At 43.8% G+C, this 19,267-nt stretch overlaps 1 protein-coding gene across 1 annotated transcript in view; it reads right to left on the bottom strand.

Moving 5' to 3' along the window:
• The window catches only part of iqsec3a (IQ motif and Sec7 domain ArfGEF 3a), a gene marked incomplete at both ends in the record, with an annotated part of 182,305 nt that overhangs the window by 64,689 nt on the left and 98,349 nt on the right, over nucleotides 1-19,267 (bottom strand). Inside the window, one exon of the mRNA XM_080420591.1 lies at nucleotides 11,268-12,622. Within this exon, the coding sequence (XP_080276717.1) occupies nucleotides 11,268-12,622 (1,355 nt within the window). The remainder of the gene's footprint in view (nucleotides 1-11,267; nucleotides 12,623-19,267) is intronic.

The following is a 19,267-nucleotide window of genomic DNA, read 5'->3' as shown; positions in this document are numbered from 1 at the left end:
AAAAGAAAGAAGCTTGTTTACTTCCTGTGTATTCGTTTTGGAAAATCTTCATTCCTGTAGTTTTTTGGCAAAAACAAGCCACATTCAACTGGCCACAACTATGAAACGGATTACCACGACCGGACAATTTTTCCCCCTGATTCCCGGGTGTGTAATGAGGTGATTCCCGGGTGTAATAAGGACGGCGATCGCAGAAAATATACCATGATTTTTCAAAGGTTAGTAAAAACACTCTCTGGCAGTGGCGTGGCAACGATGTTATTTCGTGGCAGCCAAATAGTTAAGCCCCGCCCCATATGTGTTCCTATTGGCTGGGGTTTAAACAGCCATTACTCCAGTTCCCAGTATGCTAAATGCTTCAAAATTGGTAGGTGGTCCTACGGGACAGGCTGCAATTGCTGAAGCCCCGCCCCCTCTGCTTTCCTTTTGGCTGGGGTTTCAACGGCCATAACTCCAGTTACTAGATAGAGAAAATCCAGTCCTATATTGCGCTGATCAGAGCAATGGTCACCGAGCTATGGCTGTTACATTGCTCTAGTGCCCCACATGTGTGCAATTAACCCATTAAGACCCGAAACGCAGCTGTGTCACTTTTTGATTTGAGCTAAAAAGCATCATTTTACACTTTGGCTATTAAGAAATAGCAGATCTACAAGCTCGTAGCGCTACAAGCTTGTAGTTCTGCTATTTTTAAAAAATCGTGAAAATTTGTGCAAATCTTTGAATATACATATTTTAAAGTGAACATTTGTAACTCAAATTTTTGCTTCTGGGGGTCCCTGGAACAAAATATTTTGAGATTGGGGTCCGCGGCCAAATACATCTCAGTTTGGGGTCCTTGACATGAAAAAGTTTGAGAACCACTGACATAGTAACATAATTTTTTTTCAAAAAACTGTTTGTATTTTGGCATTTGTAGAATCGGAACCTCAGGTCTTAATGGGTTAATTATTTTTTTGGGGTGTGACTATTATCATGGCAGATCCCTGAACAGCATTTGTGCCATGTTTGTTGATGTTTGGTGCAACAGTGCCCCCCAGGGCCACTGGCACACTGGTGTGGCACACTCCCGTGTCAGCCTGGTGTGACTCTTGTCATGGCAGACCCCTGAACGGTGTTTGTGCCAAGTTTTGTTCTATTTAGAGCAACGATGCACTTGCAGCACCCAGGTCCACTCTGTGGACACACCTGTGTACTTTCAGGTGATCTAAGCGACTGAAACTCTTACCACACTGTTGACAGTGGAAAGGTTTTCTCCAGTGTGAATACGCTGGTGTCTTTTCAGGTGATTTGACCCACTGAAACTCTTATGGCACTGTTTACAGAGGAAAGGTTTTTCTCCAGTGTGAATACGCTGGTGTTCTTTCAAACTACCTAACCGACTGAAACTCTTATGGCACTGTTTACAGAGGAAAGGTTTTTCTCCAGTGTGAATACGCTGGTGTTCTATCAAATGAACTAACCGACTGAAACTCTTATGGCACTGTTTACAGATGAAAGGTTTTTCTCCCGTGTGGACACGCTGGTGACTTTTCAGAGTATATAACTGACTGAAACTCTTGTCACACTGTTTACAATGGAAAGGTTTTTCTCCCGTGTGGACACGCTGGTGACTTTTCAGAGTACATAACTGACTGAAACTCTTGTCACACTGTTTACAATGGAAAGGCTTTTCTCCCGTGTGGACACGCTGGTGACTTTTCAGAGTACATAACTGACTGAAACTCTTGCCACACTGTTTACAGTGGAAATATTTTTCTCCAGTGTGAATACGCTGGTGTTTCTTCAGGTTACTTAACAGACTGAAACTCTTGCCACACTGTTTACAGTGTAAAGGTTTTTCTCCAGTGTGAATAAGCTGGTGTTCTTTCAAATTACCTAAATGACTGAAACTCTTTTCACACCGTTGACAGTGGAAAGGTTTTTCTCCAGTGTGAACACTCTGGTGTTTCTTGAGGTTACTTAACAGACTGAAACTCTTTTCACACCGTTTACAGTGGAAAGGTTTTTCTCCTGTGTCAGTCAGACAATGTCTCTTTACTTTCGATTGAGTTAAAGTCTTGGTAAACTGTTGACTACTGTAAGGATTTAATTCTTCTGAGTTTCCTTGCTGCTGGCTCGTCGTCGGGAACAGTGGGTTCATCGTCAAAGCTGCTGCTACGCATCGGCTGTAATGGTCCAAGAACTAATGATATGTGGCCTTACGATCCAGGACTGGTTATGGGGCAATCACCTGGATCTATGCTGGAATAGTTCCTCTTGTAAGTAGATGATTAAGTCTTCCTCAATGTCTCTCTCCATGTGTGTCATTCACACTGTGCAGTCTGATTTTAAGCTGAGCTGATTCAAAGCTCACTTCATCATTACGTTGTCATTACGTTGTCACTATGATGTCAGCCATGTCCAAATATGGAGTTCCTTTTCATTTACTGAGATAAAGTTTCAGCCCAGTCAACCCTCAATTGTCGTCTTCCAGTATGAAAATAAATTCTAAAAATAAATGGAAAATATAAACTAGAAAAGGGTGCTCCTCGGAGCGCAAGTCTCAACCAGGCCGGGTTGCCTACCAAGGGCGTGCAAACTTTGGAAGGCAGAGTCATAGCCAATTAGAATGGAATCTGCACAATCTGAGTGATATATCTTGATCAAATGACCCAAGATAGGCGCTCGGTCGCACAGTGGTAAAGTCTCTGCCCATACATTATATTAACCCATTAAGACATGAGGCCGATTCTACAAATACCTTCTAAATCAGTGGTTCAACTTCTCACACTTACAAGATATTTTTTTTTTTTTCAAAAATAGCAGATATTGTGAGCTTGTATATCTGCTATTTTTGAATAGCCGATGCAAAAATGACACGGATGGTTTTCTTATGTTATTCCTAATCCTATATTAAAATGGCCTAGTGGGTGGGTGGGCGGACGTCACAAACGTAACGTGCGGACCTGCGAGGCGCACCGTTGCTCCGATCCGCACCAAACTGGGCACCAACACTGGCCAGGGGTCTGCCATCAGAATAGCCACATCAGGAACTACTTGCAGGAGCCAGGCGCCCCATTGCTCCACCCCTCTGTGTTCCTATTGGCTGGCGTTTAAACAGCCATAACTCCAGTTCCCAGCATGCTAAACGCCTTAAACTTGGTAGGTGCTCTTAGACGGCCAATAGGGACAGGCTGTAATTGCTTAAGCCCCGCCCTCTCTATGTTCTTATTTGCTGGTCTTAAAACGGCTGTGACTCCAGTTCCCAGTATGCTAAACGCTCCAAACTTGGTAAGTGCTCTTAGACGGCCAGTAGGGACAGGCTGTAATTGCTTAACTCTTTGCCTGCCACCGACGGTGGCAGGCAAAGAAATTTTACATTTCTAGTGGTCCGATTTTGGTAGACTTTTGATATGTTATTAAGTACACCTGATACTACAATAAACCATTGAGAAACCTTTTGTTCCAATTTTTTTTGGGTCAAACCATATCTGCACCCGCCTATTGTAGATCTAATATTTTCAAAAGATCTTTGTACATTTTGAAATTTGAAACCTGTGAAATGGGACATTCTGCAGTACTTTTACTTTTAAAAGTAAAAAGGTAGGGTAAGTGATTTAGGCTACTTTTGTTTAAATAAGTGTTAAATAGTAGCTCTATATTCTGATAGTACTCATTGCTATAGAGTGTTTGTTCAGTAAAAGCAGTCTCCCATGTCTCTCCAGCTCTTTATTAAACAGAAAATGCAATTTCAGTGCTCTCTCCTGATTGGCTTAAAATGTGTCACCTACCTGAAAATATTCTGTTTACTAAAGAGCTGGAGAGACCCCTGTGACCGAACAAACACTCTGTAGCAATGATTACCATCAGAATATAGTACTTTAACCTTTTTAACAAAAATAAATAAATAACAAAAAATATCACTTACCCTACCTTTTAACGCATTCAGTGCCAGAGTTTTATTAAAAAAGTGACGTTGAGTGCCAGAGATCTCACCGTTTGTAACGCTACGCTGTTTACAGCTGTAGACTCCATGACGAGCACCCGATTGTAAACAGTATATGCATGCACGATGGTGGATGGTCCTGGCTAACGCCTGGAACAATAACATCTCTCACGCGAGTCACCATGGCGGAGGGATCGCGGATCGAAAATGACTCGTTTTCCCCACTGTAAAAAGTTAAGGAAATATGGAGTTTTTCTGCAAGGAGAAACCGGACTTTTACTTGTATTTCTACATGGTGGTATTGATACTTTTACTCAAGTAAAAAAAATAGAGTACTTCTTCCACCACTGCTGTTCTGGCAGATGAGCTGCATCATTCATTCATCAAATGCGCGTGTGTCACTGACCCTGCTATTCACTGTGCTTTGGGGAATGCTTGCATAACTAGACTTTGTACTAGAGTTTGTTTCGTGCTTCATGTCTGGTCTACACAACAAAATGATTACGAAAAGGCTTCCTTCTTCAATAAAATATGTAGACAAAATGTCTTCTTTAAGTTTTAAAACTTCCCAAAGGGCCTCGTGGGAAAAATGACACATGCCTTATTTGACAGCTTTTTAAAAGTCTAAGTCCTTAGTCACAATTAGCGAAAATAGCAGATTTTATTGCTATTTATTTCCACTCATAATGACATGCCCAAAATTGGGATACCAGTGTTACAGTAATCTTGCATAGCCAGATAACTATTGACAACCAATGCTATAGAGTCTGGAACTACACCGGACAGTAAACTCATCTGTTTGTCATTTCCGTTCACGAAAATATATCTTCAAATATCTTTTTTTTAAATGTCCATTTCTGCTAAGCAGCAAGCTATATGCTTAGATGATTTTGATTGAATTTATATTAGGATACATTTACGCGACTGTAAAGATGAAACTATGCCTAAAACTATATGCCTAAACCTAACCCTAACCTCTCAAAAATATGCCTAAACCTAACCTTAATCCTAACCTCACAAAAACTATGCGGAGAGAGAGAAAAAAAGTCATACCCACAGTGGGATCCAATAATGGGAGGTTGAGATTACTAGTATGTGTGCAGCTGCCTCAGTGGCTTACCTGGTAGCAATGCTTGACTTGATTAGAGTAATATTTGAAGCTCCAATGTGTGCCTTTCAGTTTTTGTAGTCCTATAGTGACGCATTGGGGAGTGAAAATGACAGAGCGGCAATACATGACGCCTATCTGTGATAATGAGTTGGCTCATAACACGTTGCATTGCGACACAGTCATACGACACAAAATAGGGCTTAAGTGGTTACGTGCCTTGCTCAAGGGCCCTTCATTGTTGGGCATTGCCCATTCACTTCCCTTCCCAGCTTTTAACTGCCGGTGCGAGAGATCGAACGGACAACCTTCCAGGCACAAAGCACCCCGATTTCTAGTCTTCAAGCCACAACTGCCTCCGGACGGTCCTACGCTCCCGTTACTCGTCAACATACTTGTCACTCACTGGAAATACTTACAGCTGATGACAGCTTACATATTACACAACAACACACGATAATAAAACATTAAAACAACATAACTCAAATGTACAAACAGGCTGTCTCTGAACTTGCAGCGCTGGAACAACTACAAGGAAGGAAAAAAGCTAAACAGAATCATGCAATTTCCCCAGGTGACGAGACTACTGCACCTCAACTGTATTCAGTGACTGCACAGCGTTCTCTCGTTCTCCAGCATCCAGTCGAAAATGAATAGGTTCCATTTCACAATGTTGTTGTGCTGTCGCCGAGGCAGGCGGCAAGTAAAGAAATATTGTTTTATATCCGCCACACAATGTTCTGACTTTGTGTGAGACAGCTTAATTGGGTGCAATATCTAAAACTCTTTTAGGGTTTTCTTCCCCTGAGGGAATGAATATTTAGTCGTTTTTTCTAAATCTCAATATGTTTTGGAAAGTAGGAAAATATATTTTATTTTCTTGAAGTGGCAAAAAAAAAAGAGAAAAGGGGGGGAGGGGGGAAGAGGAAGCTGTTTGGATTGAAATGTTGCACAAACTTTTCTTCCCATTTCCCAAGGAGCTCCTACATCACTGGAGGAACTTTTAATTACAAACCACAACTTGCAACAGAATGACTAATGAGAATTTTCAGGCTTTTGTGGATCAGTGCCATTCTTCTTCTGGATTCCCTCCTCTCGCGTATATTCCAACGGATGGGTTTCCGTTCGCTCTGACGGTGTCTGTCTGAACTCATCTCTTAATGTGTTTAACCTATTCAAAGTGTCTGTGCCATTTTAGCTATATAGCAACACACATTTTTTTCAGAAAACTATTAGGATTTAGACCAGTGGTTTAGAACAGTAGTTCTCAAAAAAGCTCACACTGTGTCACTTTGTGCTTCACTGCAAGCTTGTATATCTGCTATTTTTTGGACATTTCTGAAAGATCTTTAAAGTGTTTGAAAGCGAGCAAATCTTCTCTTCTGGGGGGGTCAAAATATTTTCAGATGGGGGGTCTGCGGCCAAATACATATCATTTTGGGGGCACAAACAAGTTTGAGAACCACTGATTTAGAAGGCATTCGTAGAATCGGCCTCAGGTCTTTATGGGTTAATGTGTGTAAGCAGAAAGCGCTCCATGTCGTTTAGTTTCAAAGTGTGGACCAGGGGCCCCCAGGGGCCCCAGAAGACATGGGGTTCTGGGTGAAAAGCTAATTGAGCACATGGCGTATTACTGCGTTTAATAATTCCTTCCAGGTGTGCTGTTGGCTACTAAATGCCACTCGGCACTGAGTCGGCAGTGGTGTAAAGTAACTAAGTACATTTACTAAAGTACTGTACTTACGTACATTCACTAAAGTACTGTACTTACGTACATTCACTAAAGTACTGTACTTAAGGGTTAGGGTTAGAGTATTTCCAATTTTCTGTACTTTTACTTCCACTCCACTACAATTATTTGAAAACTTTAGTTACTAGTTCCTTCGTAGATTACAAAATATACATTAACCACTTCAGCCCTATTTAAACTTTGGCTATTTGAAAATAGCCGATCTACAAGCTCACAATGTGTCACTTTGGTACTTTTATTCAAGTAAATGTTGAATTCCTGACTTTTACTTGTAACAACGTATTTATTTCTGCATTACAGTATTGATATATATACGTGAGTACTTTTTCCACCCCTGCCACTCGGGGAGACATGCTGAGGGGGGAATCAGGCACGTGCCCACACAGGTACCCACCAGTTACGGTACCCAAGCACCTGCCCAATTATACCTTCACATGAGAAAGTGCCCTTTTTATGGCTACATAATTTCTCTCTATAACAGTGCTCAGTAACAGGGGACAGACGACAGCAGGATTTTTTTGGATTAACAAGCTCTTTATTCTCCGGTGCTTTGCAGAACCATACAGTCATTTATTTTTTCTTTTCTTTCTTTATTTACCCAGGGAAAGTAGCTGAGCACAAATGCTAATGTTCAGCAACGCCCTGCGCGCGCACACACACACACACACACACACACACACACACACACACACACACACACAGACACAGACACAGACACAGACACACACACACACACACACACACACACACACACACACACACACACAGACACACACACACACACACACACACGCACACACCTGCACAGTCACGCTGCTTGTCATGCCGTGGTATCAACTCATAGATACAGCATCGCTACGTAGAACTAAATAGGCTCAGTGCACAGCAGCCATATTGGAAAGAAATGTATTTCATCCAACTTCCGGTGCGAGGTTTGCCACCCATGAGCGTCATGGCGCAGTCAAATCCGATTTATTTCTAAGATCCAATCTTTAAGACTGACTGTTCACACTGTTGTTTGCTAGGGATCAGATCAGATCTGTGTTTACAGACTGATTCATGGACAAACAGGTTGATGCTTAATGTGGAGCAGGCGCGGCGAAGTGATGTACTGTGGATTTCTTGTATTAATGGATCGCTTCGTGCATACAACCGCACACGTTTATGCACACGTGTAGGATCACAACGCTCACAACGCCGTTGTGAGCTTGTAGATCACCAATTTTCTAAATGTTTGCATCTTTCTTAAATTATTGGACAATTTGTTAGACCAGTTTTTATAGTAAAGTTACTTTCAATAACTTTCAATGGAGTAATGGTGTTTTTTTGGGGTATTAAATTGTAATTTTACTGTCATCTGGGGACCCCCCAAAAATCATGTCGGGACCCACAGGCTGAGAACCACTGCTATATCCACTAAAATCCTTCACGACCAATTAGGGAGGAGGCAGACATTATTTCTAGATAAGGAATAAATCATTGTGTGTATCCCTGCACTGTTTACAATGACCTAGATATAAGGACTACAAATCATTGTGTGTATCCCTGCACTGTTTACACCAAATGACCTTGGTACATAGAAATACTGTAAGAACAGAGCAACTACCTTTAATTGCATTGGAATAAATTGGTGCTATTTGTCGCAAAGGTTTTAGACCAAGTGAAGGCAGAACATTGAAATACTGCTGTCAACTGTTTCAAAAGTTTATACAAAGCTAACTTTTCCTATATGGATGTATAACTATTTCTGACAGAAAATGCACAATTGTTATAGTTTCGTAAGATAGTCTTCTCTCTAATTTGAAATGTAAAACAGCTCTGTTTACACATTTATTTTCCCCCCATTTATATTTAATGTTTAATTGTACATAGCCTACATTGTTTTGTTTTGTTCCACTTTTGCTTTGGCAAAGCAAACGTATGTTTTCTCATGCCAATAAAGCTCCTTTGAATTGAATTGATATGCTGTAAAAACGGTAGCCGGCTCTTCTGTTGCAACCATCATAATTGTGAGCGCGCATACGTCTCTGGAATCTATAGGAATGCATGCAGAGATGCTGCTCACGTCCTTCTATGCGCTTTCAAATGCATGAGGGAAGGGGCTCCAATTTGCATATCATTTCCACAAGGGCTTTTGTAACATGCATTAGTAGTACTATCATATGAATACAATAGGATATATGAACATATTGTAACGTGAAAAATATACAGTATATATCTATATATCATACAGCTCTTCGTGAGTGGCTATTTTTAGATTTTTGACTACAGTAAGTATATAGGGCTTAAGTGGTTAAGTGGTTGAGTGAACAATGATGCTGTGTGTATATAAATATAGTGCACCTTTTTCTCACTCGTCTAGACGAGATATGCTCTATCCCTTCACTCTCGTGGCTTTATTTATCCCTCTTTCACTCAATCTCTACACTCTTCTTTGCCTCAATATTTAATCTCCTCTTCCTTGCACTCCAACCCCCCCTCCCAGCGTTGCCATGTCCGCTTATTATAAGCATTTTCGGGCTCCTTTTTCTGTAAAGTTGCTTGTAAATATTGGTAGTTGTGTTTTTTGGGGGGCTTATGTCTAGTGTAGATGCTTATTTGGGCTTTATTCTTTATTTGGGCTTTTTAATTATTATTTAAACCAGTGGTTCTCAAATATTTTCATGGCATGGACCCCCAAAATGTATATGTACTGTATGTGTACCTAAACCCCACATCTGAAAAAGACTTGTGACAGGGAGCCCCGTACCAGATTTGTTACATCTTGTGCATCTTTGTTAAAATGTTTTAAAAAGTTTTATTTTATTTCTTTTTTTTTGTTGAAAATAGCAAATCTACGAGCTCACAAAACGTCGCATCGCAACGCGTTGTGAGCTCGTAGATCGGCTGATGATCAAACGGCCGATGTGTACAGTAAAAAGGTTTAAAGTGCTCATGTGGCCTACAATAGTCGCTTCTTTTGGACTTGTTTTCATAGACCTGGTTGCTTATGTCTCTCACACAATCTGGCAACACTGACCCCCCCCCCCCCCCCCTCTTCTCCCCTTGTACTCGTGTCTCTCTCTCGGAGCAGAAAGAAGAAGAATCCACTTTAGATCTCACAGTAACAGTTAGCCAGGGCCTCGGCCCTTTATCCTGCTCTCATCTCACACAATGGAACGCCTCTGAAAAGTGCTTGTCCGAGCACTTTGCGTCCAGAGAGAGCCATTAAACTTCCATGATATCTGGGTGGGTGTGTGTGGGGGTGGGGGTACTGTCTTCATCTGGCTCTCCATGTAATCTATTGGACTCATTCTCTCCATCTTCATTTTGGATACAAAGGGCTGTGAGTGCGTGCTAACACTGCCCTGCACGATGTGTACTTTGGCTACCTATTTTTAGGATCAGCACAACGTTGTTGTTATCATCACCTCCTACACCGTGTAGAATGAGACCGTAAAAAGGCTGAGTCGGAATGTTGAACAGATTACAGAGTTAGAGACAGTTTTTTTCTTTTTTTTACACAGACAAAACAGAAGGTGATCCGAATTGTGTAGCGCGAGGAAGGCCTACGTGCCGAAACACGTGCGTTTCTCTAGGTAGACTGCTGCTGCTGCTGTGCAAACCTCTATTAAAGAAAGAACAGAGTGCTCAACAGAGTGCAGATAATCCTTTCATTGAATGTTGTAGCATATGGCAACCTCTGGCCACAGCTGTGATGGTAGTGAAAGAAAGAAAGAAAGAAAGAAAGAAAGAAAGAAAGAAAGAAAGAAAGAAACTATGTATTATATATATATATATATATATATATATATATATATATATATATATATATATATATATATATATATATATATACTGTGCATTAATCCGTGGGAGGTGCACAATATTGCATAAGAAAACAAGTATTAAACAATAAACAGTCACCCTCACATTATGTATCAGATGGCTGTAACAATACATTGTAAGTACAACAACTGAACTGTATCCTTCTCAACCTTTTCAGGCCGCAACCCCCAGAAATGATCATATTTTAATTGGGGACCCCCCACCCTGACAGCCTGGCACTTGGAATTGTAAGAGTTGAGGCATTACATTTACTTAGTTTAACTCGGTTCCACGGATAAACGTTGTGAAAATAGTCGATCTACAAGCTCACAACGTCGTGAGCTTGTAGATCAGCTATTTTTTTCTTTCTTATATTATTTGACCATTTGGTCAATGTTTATAGTATAGCTGTTTTTTTAGGTATTAAAACGGTCAAATTATCACTTTATTGTCATCTGGGGACCAGCCCAAAATCATGTGGGGACCCCCCTGGAGGTGCCGAACCGGAACCACGGGTTGAGAACCACTGCTTTAAACCCCAACGGGGAAACCCAACAAGTCTTTCATAATCTATAAGTGCTACGGTGTGTTTGCTTGTGTTTTGACTGAAAGCCCCTACGGTCCAACACGAAGTGTCACGACCCAACCAAGAGGAGAACTGTAATAATACTCACACGTTGAAGAGGTTCAGGCCGATGCGATAGAGCCGCTTCCGCATGACGTCCGTGGACAGCGTCGGCGACTTGCAGCTGGCCGGGTTCTCGCAGTGGTAGCGCGGCAGGCTGAGGATCATGGCCTGCAGGGCCTCTTTGGACGAGGCCTCGGACGCGGAGCGGGCCTCCGTGGACGTGCTGCTGCTGCTCATCTGCTCCGAGCTGGCCGTCTCCGAGCCGCTCCGCTTGGCCTCCAGGGGCTCCGTCGCGGCGAGGGAGCAGCTGATCAGCGGCGGAGGGGGGTTCTCTCGGGGCGAAGGGGCGTGCGCCCCGGGGGTTCCGGACGGAGGCGGCGGCGGAGGTAACTCCTCCACCTCTCGCGGAGTGGCCATCTTGTCCAGAGGAGTCAGAGGAGGTTGTTCTTCTTCCTCCGCGAGCTCTTCTTCGCACGGAGGCGGGGCGGGGAAGTCGGCCTCCGGCTCGTCTCCTTCCGCGTTGGTGTCCGGGGGCGGCGGGGGTTCTTGCGGGGGGAGCGGCGGCGGCTGTTCCGCCGCGGGTTCCGCGGGGACTGCCTTTGCGGCGGGGGGCGGAGGAGGAGGGGGTTCCGCGGGGGGCTCGGCCGGGACGTAGGAGGACGGGGCGGCGGTCGCCGCGGCGGAATCGGTCGCGGCGGGGAAGGAGGCTCCGCCCTGTCGGACGCAATTGCCGAGGGCGACCGACGCGGAGGATTCCACGACGGAGGACGACACGCGGAAGTTCTGGCTGTCGAACTGCACGGTCACGTCGCGGAAAGCCATCATCAGCTTGCTGGCGCTCCGCGACAGATCGCCGGGATCCACCATGCTCTGAAGGATCGGCGGCTCCGCTGCTCCACCTCCTTCCACTCCTCCTCCTCCTCCTCCTCCTCCTCCTCCCACTGCTGCTGCTGCCGCTGCTGCGGCGGCGGCGGCGCTGAAGGCCTCGGCGCTGAACTGGTAGGCGCCGGCGTCTTGCAGGGAGCACATGGTCTTCAGGCTCCAGTTGCTCAGCGCGTCGTCGATGGACTTGGCCAGGGACTGCACCTGCTCGGTGAACGAGTCCTCCAGGTCGGTCAGGCTGCCGCCCACCGTGGCGGGCAGCGACGGCGAGCGCACCAGCGGGATGATGCCCGCCAGGCTGCAGCCTTCCGCCAGGGCGCGCTCGGCGGAGAAGCCCTCGGCGTTTTGCACGCGGACCTTGCGCAGCGAGATGCGCCGCGGCAGCCGGCTCTCCAGCAGAGAGTTGCGGATCTTCTCGAAGTTCTTGCTGAGCTGGTACTGGCGGAAGGCGGTCTGGATCTTGCAGGCGGCGCGGCGGGAGATGAGATGGCCGCCGTACTTGTGCTCTAACATTTCGATCTGTGACAGAGAGAGAGAGAGAGAGAGAGAGAGAGAGAGAGAGGAAAACAAAAACAAAAACAAATATAAGTAAAGATCTGGATCAGAAAGCACTTTGTCTCTTCAGACAGCTTTTCATAACGGACATAACAGGTTGATATCAGGCGGTGTATGTCCAAAACCGTTACATTTGTGGGAGAAAAAAAAGAAATTCAATGGATCCAAAGCAGTTTTTAGTCACAAGCTCTTAAAGGGATATTCTTTTTTGGGGGGGGTCATTTCATCGTCTACTCAGGCTTTGTGAGCACCCTGGACAGTTTTTAAGTTAATGGATTCAATATTTAGATATTTGGTATTCATTTTATCAGACACGCCCCCTTCCTATACAACCCGTTGTAACTTCAAACTCCATTTTAACCATGTTAGATTCATCGGTTCTGGTGACTCATACTGCCCTCCTAATACGTGAGTCGAGCAACTTAAAAACTGTCTGGGGGGCTCACAAAAGCCTGAGATGATAAAATCACCCACATCTTTGTTTTAAAGTGAAACATCCCTTTAATGATACTTTTAATTGGTTAACCTGGCGACGCGTTGTGAGCTTTTTTTTTAATGTTTTTGTTTTGAGGTTGCCACAGCACAAGGCTGTGTCTTTGTGGGGGTTCCTTGACATTGACAAAGTTTTGTAACCCCTGGTCAAGGTCACAGAAGCTTTGAGGTCTAACTGTACCTTTTAACTTCACGGAACTCGGTATAAGAATGGATACCGTATAAGAATGGAAGCCGTTGCCAAGGTCACAGCAGGTGCTCTGTGTGCTCTGTGAGTCCCATAAGCCCTGGTATTTATGGCAGCATTATATTTGTCTGAGAGAGGCTTGGCATGCACGTGCTGGGTATGTGTGTCACGGGCAGGCTCTGTGGCGCGTGGAAGACAAATATCAGGGGGTGAAAGGAAGCCAGGGTGGGCGCAGACAGGAGCGAGAGGAGAGAGATGGGAGTGAACAGAACACGGATGCGTAATGAGAGAGATTGAATAATGAGCAGGTGGGAAATGAGCAGGTGCCAGCGGAGAAGACCAGCCCAGTGGCTTGTAGGTGAAGTAATAACAGAGGTAATAGTTTGTCTCTGTCGGGTGGACACCTCGCATGTCAAAAACTGTTACTTTTCACAATTCAAATAAAAGAAAATTGCAAAAGTAGCAGATCCGCAAGCTCAAAATGAGGTGAGAAGCGACGCGCTTTGAGCTTGCCGATCTGCTACTTTTGAAAAAAATAATATTTTACTACTTTTTTATTTACTTTTTATTCGACTTTTGATGATTTTGTGTGACGCTGTAGTTTGATCGAAGTAGGGTGCAAAAAAAAACACAAAAAAGTTAGAGATAGGAGGTTTCTGCCCGACAGCAACGAGTTTGCATTTGGAAATGTGGTTCAGATAATGGTAGCCTCTTCCACCACCTGCGGGAGGATGCCTTTTATTAAGCACCTGAACCCTAGCATCCCTATGCAGGGGAGAGAAGTAGATACCGGTAGACAAGGATTCTCTTTCTTTTTTTCTTTTTTTTAAAGCCTTATTATGGATAGGACAATAGGCTGACAGGATCTTTGGGAGAGAGACGATGAGTGACACGCAGCAAAGGCCGCTACGCCAGTGGTCCAGGCCGACATGGATTCTCTTTCACCAGGTGAATGAAATGACACGAGTCTGTGTGGTGAATCTTCAATCTCAGTTTATGTGCGACTGTGCGTGCAGTCAGGTTACAAACAGCATAGACAGAAGCAGGCAATGCTCACAGGATCATCTCCGTCCAATTCCTCCTAATTTTACATCTCCCCTAGTATTTATACACTTTCGGCCGGGCCCCCTCCTTTCTCATCCTTGTCTAGTCATTACCCAATCCTCTTACGACTGGGCCAGTACTATTAGGAACATAACAAAATATCTTCCATGTAAAATACATTTGATTCAGAGAAATAAGACTTTGCTCTGACATGACGACATTTGATTTGTGTACCTGCTATCACTCTCTTATGGTAACGTTCTATGACAGAAATGGACTTCGGAACCTTGGCTATCGGGGGCCGACATATCGGCTGGACTTAGAGTAGATGTTTCACCATCTACTGTGCGTAAATACTTTACTCAATAATCTGCCTTAAGGCTTTTCCAGGCCTCTATGTCTTTCTCTAGGATTTCGCCACTACACACTGTAGGTTTTCCGCTACTACAGGACATTTGCCGAAAACAGCCAATTTTCCGTGCCTATTTTCCATGACTCTGCTATTCTAAATTTTCTAAACATTTCAAAGATTTTTATTTTTTTTTGTGATGCGACGGGTTGTGTTGTGAGCTTGTAAAATGGCAATTCTTGTCCCTCTCTTTTTCCCACAAAGTATGAAAAAAAACACAGCTAGGAAAAGCCGCCTTTAATAAAAGCCTATACGGTTTAGGAAGGAGAGAGAGAACACAAGTAAAAGGCTGACTAGTACAACATCGTGGACAAATTGTTCATTTCCTCATCTCTGAGGATCCTATATTGAGACGTCTCCCACTCGACTTTAAACCGTCTGAAACTCGGCGCGCCATTAATCTTCCACTCGCGAGGAATGGCTCCCAACGTTGTGGGAAACAGATAGAGGTACTGTAATACGGCCCGCCTCATCTGGCAGCCGCTCAAAAAGAAGCCAGAAGATGAAACCATCTCTTTTGAGTCGCCAAGAACAATCAAGGATCTACGGTCCCAGACAGAGAGCTTATCTGCGCTCTCTGTCTCTCTGTGGAGAGTGGCTGTCTTCTTTGCAAAAATCCCTTTATTTCCGTTCCAAACTTGATCAAGGGTGGGAGGGGATTGTGCCGCATTTAAACTGCTTAAACCTGAATATGATATCATATGTCAGTAACATTAACCACTTAAACCCTCTACACTTAGTAAACCAATACTTAGATGACCGGAGTCAACTCTGCACTTGGTCTGCTTCTAATCTCTATTTTGATTCCCTCCACAATAGGTATGGTTAAGGCATGTCTAACACAATTTTCAACATTATTTGCAGTGATGGAAGAAGTACTGTACTTAGATTTTTTATCCATACCATATTGTAGAAATAGTCTGTTACAAGAACAAGTTCGGTATTAAAAATTTTACTAAAGTACAAAAGTATTGGCATCAAAATATGCCAATACTCATTATGCATGTCCCATTTCACAAGTTTTCAAATGTCTAAAATGTGTAAAACGTCTTAGCAGATCTACCTGCTCAGTGATCGGCTATTTTCAAATTACCAAAGTATGAAGTGGTTTTGTAATAGTAATCAATTTACAATGTAACTAGCAACTAAAGTTGTCAAATAATTGTAGTGGAGTAAAAAGTACAATATTTGCCTTTGAGATGTAGCGGAGCAGAAGTAAAAGTATTGAAAATCGTAAATACTCCAGTTAAGTAAAATGTTACTGAAGTACAGTACTTGAGTAAATGTACTTACATGTAGTTACTTTCCACCCCTGATTATTTCTATGTATTTGTTACAGAACCCTAATGCAACACTAAAGCAAATAGAACTGCACTGCAGTGTTCCATTTTCAGCCGTACAAGTTAACAGTCTACTCTCTGAAACAGTAATGACTTTGGGCTGAATAGTTTACTCGCTGAATAGTTACTCACTGAATAGTTTACTCACAACGCGTCGCGATGCAATGCGTTGTGAGCTTATAGATCTGCTATTTTCATTTAAAGATTTCAATACATTTTATACATATGATACCTTTTGAAACGGGACATTCTGCATAATGATACTTTAAGTATATTTTGATGCCAATAATGTAGTACTTTTACTCAAGTACATTTTGATTACCAGACTTTTACTTGTAACAGAGGGTTTCTACATTGCAGTATTGATACTTTTACTTAAGTAAAGAAATGTAGTACTTCTTTCCACCACTGCTGATGATCCTACTGTACCCTCAAAGTCTCCGAAAAGGATTTAATCTGCCCGTTTGTCAGGATGATGCAAGGATTAATTCAGCCCACGTTAAAATGTCCCCGCTGTAAATTCAAAGGCGAACGAGTGGATGGTTTTAAGGAGGGCTATGGAGAGCATGAAGGATCAGAAAGGGACTTTCAATGCACTAATCTCCATTCGCAGAGACAACGGACAAAGTCACCTTGCACACACCTCCTGCGGACCTGAGCAGAGAGGTTGCTGATAGGCTGCGATGCCCGGAGGCTTTTGCAATTTGTGATAAGTGCTTCGCTCTGGCGAGATGCTGGGCCTTTTTGAGAAACTCAATCACATACAAAGCTCTTTATAAAAGCAGAATGACACTGAGGAATCCATCTTATCTTCTCCATTTACACTTCATTGCAGAGCCTCTGTGACGGGCCCTTCGAGACATACTGGGAATATTAACGTGGCTTCTGAATAGGGCCCCGGCTCCCAGCCACGCTCTATCTACTGATGGCGATTTCTCAGCACAGTACATTGCTTTCCCGTCCGTCCCGTGGACAGGCCGAACCTCGCCCTGAATATTCATCAGGCTTTAATCTTGGAGTGCGCTGTGTGCGCCGAGTACACTCCTGGCCATGACAAGGTGAGTCCTATCATTTCTGCTGCTCACAAAGCTAGACCTTGTGAGGATTTTAAAAAACATAGATTGAAGTTTGAGGTAATAAACTGCTGCCCGTTAATCAGAAAGGTTGGAAGAGAGCGAAGGTGCTCGGTTCGGTGGGGCTGTGTTTGATTAAGTCTGTCTGATTTAATTAAGTCTGGGCTTGTTTGTTTTGCCTTCTGTGTGAGTGGGATCTGGGATATTGGAAAAGGCATTTAGGTCACATCACGGTTTCTATGCGAGTGAGTGCGTTTCTGATACACTCTATCAAAGGCCCAGCATGCTGATAGATGCTAGAGGAAAGGGGGATGGAAGAACGAAATGCAGATAATGTTCAAACAAAGTGGGAAATGTAGTCTGTTTAGTGTTTCTGTTCTTCATTGAGGAGGTGGGAAGCAGAAAACAGAGGAGAGAGAGGTTTCTCGCCAGACTTAGGCTTATAGGCTTGAGGCTGGTGTTCCTAAACTTCTTCAAACTTCTCCATGCCAGTCGAGCCACCAATTAGCCATAGCTTCTGGCTGTGGCCCACCTATTGCGAAACAGCTTTTGAGGAAAAATGTAAATAACGAAAATAGACGATCTGCAACCTCACAACATGCTGCGATGCCATGTGTTGTGAGCTTGTAGATCTGCTATTTTTATATCATTTTTGCACAATAATGCCATGGCCAAAGTATGGCAGCCAGGTTGAAAGTGGTTAACCCATTAATACCTGGAACGCATCTGTGTCACTTTAGATTTCTTTGGCTATAAAAAAATAGCAGATCTACAAGCTCATAGCGCGGCACCGAGTGCCGCGCTATGAGCTTGTAGATCTGCTATTTTCAAAAAATCTTTAAAACATTATTTTTTTGATTTTTTTCAAAAAAATGTTAGGATTTAGAAAACATTTTTAAGAATCACCTCAGGTCTTAAAGGGTTAAACTGGCACAATCACTTTATGAATTGAATTTAAATAAAAAAATATGCATATTTTGTATCTACCCTGGCACCCATCGCCCCAACATCACCCCCCGGTGGCCCCCACTTTGAGCACCTGTGTCTGACAGGATTGGCGTTGGGGCTTGAGGTACACGCGACTCTCGATGATGTTGCTATGCTGTGCGATGTGTTGCGAGAGTGCGGTCTAGCCAACACCAACTCGGGACTCCTGAATCGCTGCCCTCGGTCCTGAATCGCTGAGCTCTACGTATACGGGGTGGTGCACTTCTTGCCTTTCCTGGCTTTGCCCTGAGGTTGGCGCCCACAGTGTCAGTTTGCTTGCCACTAGTTCCGGGTGCCTGACACAGTGCCCTGCCAGCCTCATCCTTCTCTCTCTGACCCGTGGTAGGTCCCCGTATGACCACGTTTCTGATGCGGTCCGTCCATGTGACACCTAGTGCCATTCGTAGCATTCACTCGTAGCATTCATTCGTAGCATTCATTCGTAGCATTCACTCGTAGCATTCATTCGTAGCATTCATTCGTAGCATTCATTCGTAGCATTCATTCGTAGCATTCATTCGTAGCATTCTCGATGATGTAGTGACATCTCCTGACACTTAAAGGGAAGGGGGGGTGAATGCGGATCGCTGGACATTAAGGAAGTAGTGAGTGTGTGTGTGTGTGTGTGTGTGTGGGGGGGGGGGGGGGGGGGGGCTGAACATTAGGGAGGTACAGAGGGAAATGGTTGAGACAGATGAATGTGGCAAAGCGTGGTTCTACTGCAAATCCCCCTCCCATTAGCCGGCTGTCACTTCAGCTTGTGATCACTCCACTAAGCGACCGATGGAGAAAGATGATTCTGGAGAGACACAGAGTCCCTGGGGGTGCGGGGCCACTGCTTCACCCCATGGGCACTAAATCAGGTCTGACAGCAGTGTTGCCAGGTTTTGCGAGAGAAATAAGCAACTAGGTCTATGAAAACGCGCTCAAAAGAAGTGACTATAGACCACATGAGCATCGGATGTTTGAAAATAGCTGAATAGCTTGAAAAAAGCTATTCAGAACATTTTATATACAAATACAAATCTGGTACAGGGGTCACAAATTGCTTTTAGATGGGGGAGTCCGTGGACAAAT

The sequence above is a fragment of the Gymnoscopelus braueri genome, assembly GCF_963280865.1.
Source record: "Gymnoscopelus braueri genome assembly, chromosome: 23".
Lineage (NCBI taxonomy): Eukaryota > Metazoa > Chordata > Actinopteri > Myctophiformes > Myctophidae > Gymnoscopelus > Gymnoscopelus braueri.
Note: the sequence above shows the minus strand (reverse complement) of the source record. Positions and strands in the feature narration are given on the sequence as shown.